Source organism: Procambarus clarkii, chromosome 17, assembly GCF_040958095.1.
Source record: "Procambarus clarkii isolate CNS0578487 chromosome 17, FALCON_Pclarkii_2.0, whole genome shotgun sequence".
NCBI lineage: Eukaryota > Metazoa > Arthropoda > Malacostraca > Decapoda > Cambaridae > Procambarus > Procambarus clarkii.
The window spans coordinates 2,079,240-2,089,377 of record NC_091166.1 but is presented as its reverse complement, the minus strand read 5'-3'; the positions used below and the strand labels follow the sequence as shown (position 1 = coordinate 2,089,377).

At 41.2% G+C, this 10,138-nt stretch overlaps 1 protein-coding gene and 1 non-coding gene across 2 annotated transcripts in view; both read left to right on the top strand.

Annotated features, from left to right (window-relative positions):
- The window catches only part of LOC138365716 (uncharacterized), a 5,518-nt gene extending 315 nt beyond the window's left edge, over positions 1–5,203 (top strand). The window contains exons 1-3 of the mRNA XM_069326210.1: positions 1–675; positions 804–965; positions 1,121–5,203. The exon at positions 1–675 is cut by the window's left edge and continues 315 nt beyond it. Coding sequence (XP_069182311.1) covers positions 534–675; positions 804–965; positions 1,121–3,669 — 2,853 coding nt within the window. The 5' untranslated portion in view covers positions 1–533 and the 3' untranslated portion in view covers positions 3,670–5,203. The remainder of the gene's footprint in view (positions 676–803; positions 966–1,120) is intronic.
- Positions 5,204–9,717: 4,514 nt separating this feature from the next.
- Positions 9,718–9,790, top strand: TRNAV-CAC (transfer RNA valine (anticodon CAC)). Its single transcript has one exon. It is a non-coding gene; the product is annotated as a tRNA-Val (tRNA).
- Positions 9,791–10,138: the final 348 nt, after the last annotated feature.

Sequence of the window (10,138 nt, the reverse complement as noted above, 5' to 3'; positions counted from 1 at the left end):
TTAATCAAACTAGAAATGCTCTGCAAATCAAGGGGCCCAGAATGTGGAATGACCTTCCCAACCATGTTAAAGACTGTACCTCTCTCAACCAGTTTAAGATAAAAACTAAACACTACCTAATAAATTCCCTGTAATCTACCTCACTCCTCTATTGTCAACCCATGTCTGTTATTTTTTTTTTTTTTTTTTTTTTTTTTTTTTTTTTTTTTTTTTTTTTTTTTTTTTTAATCAACACTGTTTGTCAACCTATTGTATTTGTGCTGCTTTTTCAGTCATGTTTCCCCCTTTTTTTTTATCTTTATTTGTATTTGTTCTCAACATCTTTTATTCTTTATGCTCAATTAGTATTAAGTTCTAGATATTAATGTTTTCTTGCCCGAAACGCATTGCGTAATAGTGGCTTTAGGCATTGTATGTACTAGATCTATCTATATATCAATCCATTAATGTAACATCACTTGTATGTATATACCTTACCTGAATAAACATCTGAATCTGAATCTGAATCTGAATTTTAGGTAAGCGTGATCGTTATGTCTCGAGTTGGTGATATTTGTAGAATTTGTGGATGGGGGTCATCACATCTCTTCGTTCATAGGTGTTACACATGTTTCTTCTGTGGAGAAACTGTATGTGTACAGTCTAGTGGTGAACACAGGAGAACCTGTGCTGGAGGTATGACCGTATTTTATATATTTATTTATTTATTTATTTCAAATGAAAAATATTAAGAAGGGTTTTCCCCTTCTCCGTGAGTGTGGGAGAGAGAGTGTATATAAATTATACACTATTTCCTTCATTAGGTAAACGTCGCCAGCCCACCCTCCCTTCCAGAGAGGATGGCTTCTTGTGCTTTTTGTGTGGAAATACATCCTTGAGACCTCACCACACTTCCCCTTGTGATAATTGTGGGACCTCTGTGTGTGAGGACTTGACCTCTGAACATCTACAAACATGCCCCCGTGGTGAGTGAATAAACCCTCCACCTTTATTTCTCTTAAGAATCTTTTTTGAGAACTTATGTCATGGGGTTTAGTGAGAGGGTGTTGCCTTTTTATTATTATTATTATTATTATTATTATTATTATTATTATTATTATTTATTATTATTCCATTCCAGGAGCGATTCAGAGGCAGGTAGGGGAGGAACATGACAAAGCACAGCGTGACAATAACCCCTTAGGTGGAGGGGAGGGGGGAGAGGAAGCGATGAGTGATGATGATGATGGTGATGATGGTGATAGGGGTGACATCTCTCAGCCGGGCCCTAGTGGTCTTAGACCCCCTGTCATCAATAGACTTAATGCCCTAAATAGTGATGAAAATTCCCCAGATGAGGAGGATGCTATAGACACTCCCCACTTAATTAATAGGGTGGGGGCTCTGGGGAATCTCTTTACTAGGCTGGAATATTCCATCCCCTCAGCCTTCGCCACAGACCCTATAGGACTCCTAAGCAACTTTAGGGACTATTACATATCTGAAATAGAGAATTACATGAATTCTCTTGGGGGACATGGCAATTTTACTTCATCATTAAAAATCCTCCTCGAGGTAAAGGTAACACTTTTGAAACAACGACTCACGGAAGATGATGACTTTAGAGAACACTTCATAACAACACCCGCTAGACTGGTAACTCTTGAGGATGTGGGTAATCTTATTGATAGCTGGGTGGCTTATATGATTACACGACTGGAAGATCTCCTTTCAGAAACAGAGGGGAGTGGTTTCATATTATATAATGTCGATTTCCTCAAAATCGTCATCTGTAATGCAAGTGTAAGGTCAGTTTTGGGGGATTATGTCCCTTATCCCCCATTTCTAAGGGGACGGCATGAGGTCTTCAACGCAAACCCGGCTGGTAACAATAAAACATGTATTATTCAGTGCATTGCTGCTTTTCTGGCGTCACAACAAGGGTGGAAGTGGAGACGTATAGGGAGACTTGTAGAGTCTCACTCTAGGGTTAGGAAAATGGTCAAATACGACAATTTATCCTTCCCTCTGTCTTGGGAGGATATCTCTAAATTGGAGAATAGAAATAAACTATCCATTTTTTTGTATTCAATACACAAACATACAGATGGCGTCTATCACGTCTCTCTTTGTCGTCGTGGTAGCAGACAGTACTCGGTCATAGTTCCTTTATTGTTATTGGGGGAATCTCATGTGGCCTTGATAAAAGAGTTCGATAAGTTCCTTCGGAACTTTACTCGCAGCCACAAACGAAAGACAGTCTTCTGTAGAAACTGTCTCTCAGAATATCAAAATTCGTCTGAGCTAACAAATCACTCATCTTCCTGCGACATCACTCAGAAAATTATTTACCCTCAGCCTGGGGACACACTCCATTTTAAAAATACGGGGAAAGGTTACGCCCCTTCCCATGTGGGCTATTTTGATTTCGAGTGTGTCCTAAGCACTGAGGATTGTCTAGGTTCTGTTACAGCCATACATAGACCTATAGCATACAGCTATATAATTGTTGATAGGAACCACACTGTCGTTGATAAATTTACTTATTTTGGGGGGGACAGTGTTACTCATTTCATGCAGCGAGTTGCTACCAAATGGGAAATTATCAGATCTACCCTCCACCATTATGAAATAGACATGTCTCTTGAGGATATGATCCATTTTAGGAGACAGACTCACTGCCAGTTTTGTGAGCAGGTATTTACCCCCTCCAATTTCAAGGTTCAACATCATGATCACCTTAGGGAAAAGCTCAATTATATTGGAGCTCTATGTAATTACTGCAACCTCCGCCACAAGAATGCTCTGGAGAGTTTAGTTCTAATTGCCCATAATATGTCTTATGACATGGGCTTAATTTTGAGGGAGTTTACCATGGATTCAAATATTAAGAGCAATATCCTCATGAGACAGGGGACGAAATATCTTAAGGTGGAAATAGGGAAGCTTAAATTTCTTGATTCACTGGCTTTTATTACAGGTAGTCTTTCATCCCTAGCAAAGACCCACATTGATTCAGCCAGCCCCTTAACATTCACTCACTCAATGATAGAGGGTTTGCCCAAAAAGAGTCACCACCTACTCTTAAAGGGTAAGCAGTTTTTCCCTTATGAATATACCACAAAAATCAGCTGCTTTAATGACACAACACTCCCTCCTATTGAAATGTTCTACAGCTCCCTAAACAAATCAGGTATAACTTTGGACGAATATAGACATTCTAAATTAGTATGGGAGGCTACAGGGTGTAGGACATTAAAAGACTACCTCCTCATTTATTTGAGGTGTGATGTAGGATTACTGGCTGACATTTTTACACACCATAGGGCAATTCTAAATGATATATATTCTTTAGAATTGACACACTATTGCAGCCTCCCAGGGTACTCCTACGACTGCTTCCTGAAAAGTAGTAGAATATCGTTGGAGTTAAGTGCAGATGTGACGTTGCACAATCTCTTATCACAAAACATACGAGGGGGTTTTACAACTGCAGTTAGGAGTTATGTCAGAGCTAACAACCGCTATGTCAACCCATCTTTTAACCCCCAGGAGGATAGGTCTTCATTCTTACTTTATCTCGACTTCAACAGCCTCTATGGGAGTTGTATGACTAGGAAATTGCCCCATGGGGGACTAAGGAGACTTTCATCTGATGAGATGAACTCCTTCATTAGCGGGGGAAGATAATGACAGAACAGCCTTTCTCTTCTAACAAAGGGTACTGGCTCTTAATTGACACCAAACTTTTAAGACCCGAAATAGCTAGACTAACAGACGATCTGTCCCTTTGTTTACACCATAGGGGAATAAGTATGGAGGATATCTCACCATTTAGTAGGGGACTTCTGGAAACAAATAACATCACACACCTCCCCCCAAAAAACATCAAACTGGTTGGAGATCATCTCCCCAAAAAACATTATTTCATATCTCTTCACCTTTTACAACTATTTATTGAGATAGGACTTGAAGTGGAAACAATACATGCAATTTACGAGTTCCACCAGTCAGATTTTATGGCAGAATTTGTTAACACCAACGTTAACAATAGAAATGCCTCCAGCAGTAATGATAGGAAAACACTCTTCAAATTACTGACGAACAGTGTTTTTGGTAAAACGCTACTGAATCCAGCTCGTTATGCCATTGACACCAAACTAGTGACTTCAGCTAGGGTCTTTTTACGAGAGGTGAAGAATCCCCGCTTTAAACGAATGGTGCATTTAGGCGACAATAAATTATTGTCTGTCAGTTCCAGACCATTCATTAAAATTACTCATCCTAATTACATTGGGTTCCAGATTCTTGAGCTAGCAAAATACAGCTTGTACCATTTTTGGTACAGGGTACTTAAGAACCACTATTCAGATAGGGTACAACTGGTGTATAGTGATACAGACAGTTTCATTTTCTCCTTACTAGCTGAAGATGTCTTTAATGAGATGGGGAAAGAACCCCTTAGTTTGTGGATGGATACGAGTAATTTTCCTGAAACTCACCCCCTTGTATGATCCTTCTAAAAAGGGTGTTTTAGGGCTGTTAAAGTCAGAGGTGTCAGATAAACACATCCTTGAAGTTGTGGCACTCAAGCCCAAAATGTATAGTGTGCTTTTGCTTGACAATAAAAATTCCATCACCGCTAAGGGTATTCCACGAGCTGTGCAAAGATCTTTAACACATAACCACTTTAAAGAGACCCTTCACAGTAATGGTGTAGTAAATACTTTTAATTACTCACAAATAAGAAACATAGGGGGGCAGATGGCAACCACATTCAATACTAAGAGGGGTTTAAGTGCATTTGATGATAAGCGCTTTTACCTAAATAAATACACTAGCCTAGCGTATGGTCACCCAGACATACCATCCGAGCCCCACCCCAACACCTCAGCCCAAGGAATGTCCACCGAGAGTGAAGGTGGTGACGTCATTGAACCACAAGGAGAGGAAGGACAACACCCCACCAGCGAGAGTGAACCCTATGACGTCAGCAGTCAGTCACCTGAGGGAGGCGCACTACATCCCATTCACTCTCTGGGAGATGATGAGTCATCGTCTTCGCCCCAGGAGGAGGAGGAGGAGGAGGGGGAGGAAGACCCCACAACGGACTTGTGGGCGAGAAGGAGAGGTCTTGTTAATAAATATTATGTGGGGGGAGATGACCTACAATACGACTATGTTTAACCCTATGTACTTTGATAATATAATCTATAAATCATCAGGATTATTTCTTTTTCTCCTTCTTTAAGTATAGAGGCTTAAAATATATCCAACTTAAAAACAACTAAGGGAGGCTGGTCCCTCTTACGGTACACTCAAGGTCATCAAGTATGAGGAGGGGTGGTGAGGGGGGACCACCCCTACTGCGGGGATCCTGTTTTTACACCTGTCCCATAGGGGGAGGTGGGGGGGGGGGTAACTACCGCTCACCTGAGTGTTTATTATACAAATATACTGTCATACTTTTCTGTATAAATGAACATGAGCATGAACATAGCGACACATAATAGATACCTATCTTCACTTTCCGATTGATTTCCGATCATTTTCCGATTGTTGCTGCCCCACACCTTGGGCGACCTAATATGGGGTGGCTCTAAGTGGCACCCCGCCTCTGATTTTCTTATCTGATTACCCTTCATAGGTAGCTACTTTACTGTAAATGAACATGATCATAGTGGCGCATAATAGATACCTATCTTCACTGTTTTTTCGACTGCTACCACTCACACCTTGGGTGACCTAATATGGAGTGGCACTATGTGGCTCCCCGCTTCTGATTTCTTATCTGATCTCCCTACATAGGTGGCACACAGAGGCGCATTCTAATCTACTGACCTGCCCGAAACGCTGAACGTACTAATGGCTTTACAAGAATGTAAATACTGTACTATCCAATGTATTCTCACAAACCCAATGTACCTTCTTGTATATATATAAATAAATAAATAAATAATAAAATAAATTAAGTAAATAAACACTGGTGAACATGAAATATGAGAGAAGATGATGAGCCCTGCCTGATGGGATCATTTACTATCACCAAATGCCCCTGTTCACCTAGTAGTAAGGGTGTACCTTAGCTATACATACCCATTTCTAATTTATTTAGTTTGGTTTTATTTTGAAATTAAATCTGGGTGAGACATAAAATAAAAATATGCTGCACAAATGATGTTAGGTAAGGAAAAGGGTAAAAATGTCACAAACTTTATTCATTGAATACTTAAAGCTATAATTATGACTATATAGATTATTAAAAAAGAAAGAGGGAAGTAGGGGTCCAAGACCTCTTCTTGTTATACAATTTGGGTGTGGAACAAGTAATTATCAAAAGAAGGCACCATGCCGGGAAGGCTATGTAGCAGTAAGGCAGTGAGGTGAGGTAGCTACTTATTTGAGAAATGCTTATTGTATTTACCTTATAAGCTGAGCTAGAGGACACGGCGAACCTCCAGTCAGATGTAGATCAGGTCTTTCTATGGGCTACAGAAAATAATATGGTGTTTAACGAAGATAAGTTCCAGCTCATGCGCTATGGAAAAAATGAAAATATTAAATCGGAAACCACGTACAAAACTCAGGCAAATCATAACATAGAACGAAAAGGCAATGTAAAGGATCTGGGTGTACTCATGTCGGAAGACCTTACCTTTAAAGAACACAATAAAGTAGCCGTCACAACTGCAAGAAAAATGACAGGTTGGATAACAAGAACTTTTCACACTAGAGATGCTATACCGATGATGATACTTTTCAAAACGCTTGTGCTCTCTAGAGTGGAGTACTGCTGCACAATGACAGCACCTTTCAAAGCTGGAGAAATTGCTGACCTGGAGAGCGTGCAGAGATCCTTTACTGCTAGAATCCACTCAATACAACATCTAAACTATTGGGACCGACTAAAGAGCCTAAAACTCTCCCGCCTGCGCTCCCTTGAGCGCAGGCGGGAGAGGTACATAATAATTTACACGTGGAAAATATTAGAGGGGCTGGTCCCAAACCTGCACACAGAAATAACATCACATGAGACCAGAAGACATGGCAGGATGTGCAGAATACCCCCGTTGAAAAACAGAGGTGCAACTGGTACTCTGAGAGAGAACTCTATCAACATCAGAGGTCCGAGACTGTTCAACACGCTTCCACTACACATAAGGGGCATAACTGGCCGACCCCTCACAGTGTTCAAGAGAGAACTGGATAAGCACCTCCAAAGGATACCTGATCAACCAGGCTGTGACTCATACGTCAGGCTGCGAGCAGCCGCGTCCAACAGCCTGGTTGATCAGTCCGGCAACCAGGAGGCCTGGTCGACGACCGTGCCGCGGAGACGCTAAGCCCCGGAAGCACCTCAAGGTAACCAAGGTAACTGTTTTTAAATGTGCAAAGTCGCCAAAGATTGAGATAACATGTTCATAAGTACTTGCGTAACTGACTGATGAATCTCGGTCCAGACACTAAATATAATTCTTATGCTTGGAATGTTTACATGCAAGAAGAGTTGCTATAGACCTCAACAAACACGACAGATCAGCCTCCAGGGCTGAGTGGATCCCATACTTATCCTGTAGACCCCATGTATACCTATCCTGTGAGCGTTAGTGCCTCCAATACATGTCCTGTTCATGAGTGGTAGTGAACCCATACCCATCGTGTGCAGCAGTGATCATATACCCATGCTATGATGTATGTCATACGCAGCTGGCTGTGCTATGATGTATGTCATACACAGCTGGCTGTGCCCAGTAACCATGATGTGCCCATCCCATGCGCAAGATCAATACGTACTGGTGCGTTACTGCGCAGAAACACTGATACTTTTATTTATGGAGAAAATATTACCAATTATAAAATTATAAAAGATGTATAAAATGTATCATCCAAATAACATGAGCAGCAGAGTGGCGCAGTGGAAGCGTGCTGGGCCCATAACCCAGAGGTCCGTAGATCGTAACTACGCTCTGCTACGAAGTTGTTTTAGTGTATTATTAATGTTTTTTCAATACAAATGTAGGTACATAGCAGTGCCTTACTACCCCCTTCAATATAAGTAATTACAAACTACAGGTTGAGCTAGCTATATGTTAAAAAATAAAGGCACAATAACGAACGTGGGAGATTTGTACCTGAATTTACCTGTCTCTAGTGTCCTCGACGGATAGTGGAAGCCATCGGCTTGTCAAAGGTCCCCCCCCCTCCCCCCATGGTTCATGAGGATTGTTTCTGTTTGGATTTTGAACTGAGGTAATATCTTAGTATTTAACGACTTCGCTAGTTAGACAATTCCATGGGATAACCCTAGTTTATAGTTTAGTTCATTTAATATGCACCCCATACCCGTCCTGTGGGCGGTAGTGGGAAGAGTTACAGGGGCACATAATGGGCTCAGGGACTGAACCCCACAATTCATTTACCTGAGCAAGTTAATCTTGCTGAGAGAGTTACAAAATTCAATGCACATCATCACATCAACAATGGGCTCGAGACCGCCAACAAGTACAGTTTCTAAATTAAGCAACTGACATGGTGAGAGCCCTACAGCGAGAAACATTTGTTCCCTAACCAACTGTGTTACGGAGGCTACGCTCTCTAAAACCTTACAAATATTTCCTCCTGCTTCTTACCGCTCGCTCCCGCCATCGAAAGTCCTAATATCACTTCCTCCTGCTTCCTCCCGCTCTCTGAAGCTCTAGTAACACTTCCTACCACTCTCTGAACATATAAAAATACTTCCTCCTGCTCGCTCCCGATCTCTGAAACCCTATTAATACTTCCTTCTGCTACCTCCCACTTCCTCCCGCTCTCTGAAGCCTTAAAAATATTCCCTCCTGTTTCCTCATGAAGCACATACCTTACAAATACTTCCTATTGCTTCCTACCACTGGCTCCTGCTCTCTGAAGCCTTAAAAATACTTCCTACTGCTTCCTCCCGCTCTCTGAAGCCCTAATATCACTTTTTCCTGCTTCCTATAACAAATGTTCCAGAGATGTGTAAATATTTAATTCAAAATGATCTGCTACCAGATATTTTTGCCAAATATCCCCAGTTTGCTAACTGTAGGTAGTACCAAAGTGATTGTAAGCTATCCACCGCTGCCCACTGGAGGGGAGGGCGTTGTGCAGGACAAACATATCAATTCAATAAAATAATAAAATGTTTATTCAGGTAAGGTACATACATTCAAGAAATTTTACATAATTTGATCGATTTATAGATGGAGCTAGTACATACATTGCCTAAAGCCACTATTACGCAAAGCGTTTCGGGCAGGAAATTGTGACACTAGCTCACCACATATGTCAGTTGCTTAATTTTAAAACTGTACTTGGTGGTCAATCACGAACCCATTTATGATGTGACGACTTATACTGAATTTTTTAACTAGCTTATCAAGATTGACGCTTGCTTAGCTAAGTGAATTGTGGGGTTCAGTCCCAGAGCCCATTATGTGCCTCTGTAACCCCTTCCACTACCGCCCACAAGATGGGTATGGGGTGCATAATAAGTGAACTAAACTAAACTAAACCTCACATGTTATCGTGACGTCACACACCCCGTACACACATAAAACAGAATTTTCTCTCTATTTTCGTTATTAAACCTTGTTTAATTTATATAATTACTCAAGCAATGTGTTTTGATCATATTATATCGCTGAAGAAAAACTATGTGCATCTTCGGTATCAATTAACCGGATTTGGTCCATATAATAACAGGTCACTATACTTCAGGTTTCCGTAGTGTAGTGGTTATCACGTGCGCCTCACACGCGCAAGGTCCCCGGTTCGATCCCGGGCGGAAACATTTGTCTTTTAAATGTTTGTTTTCATAATCCATTGAAATAAACTCCAAGTGTCCAACCACTTGGGTCGGACGGTAGGGCGACGGTCTCGCTTCTTGCAGGTCGGCGTTCAATCCCCGACCGTCCAAGTGGTTGGCTGCCATTCCTTCCCCCCGTCCCATCCCAAATCCTTATCCTGACCCCTTCCCAGTGCTATATAGTTGTAATGGCTTGGCGCTTTCCCCCTGATAGTTCCCTTTCCTTCCCTTCCCTTCAAAGACCTAAAATTAATAACAAAGTGTATTGACAATATTTATTAAATCATAAAACTTATGCTATTTTGTAATATGTTAATACTACATTATAGTAAT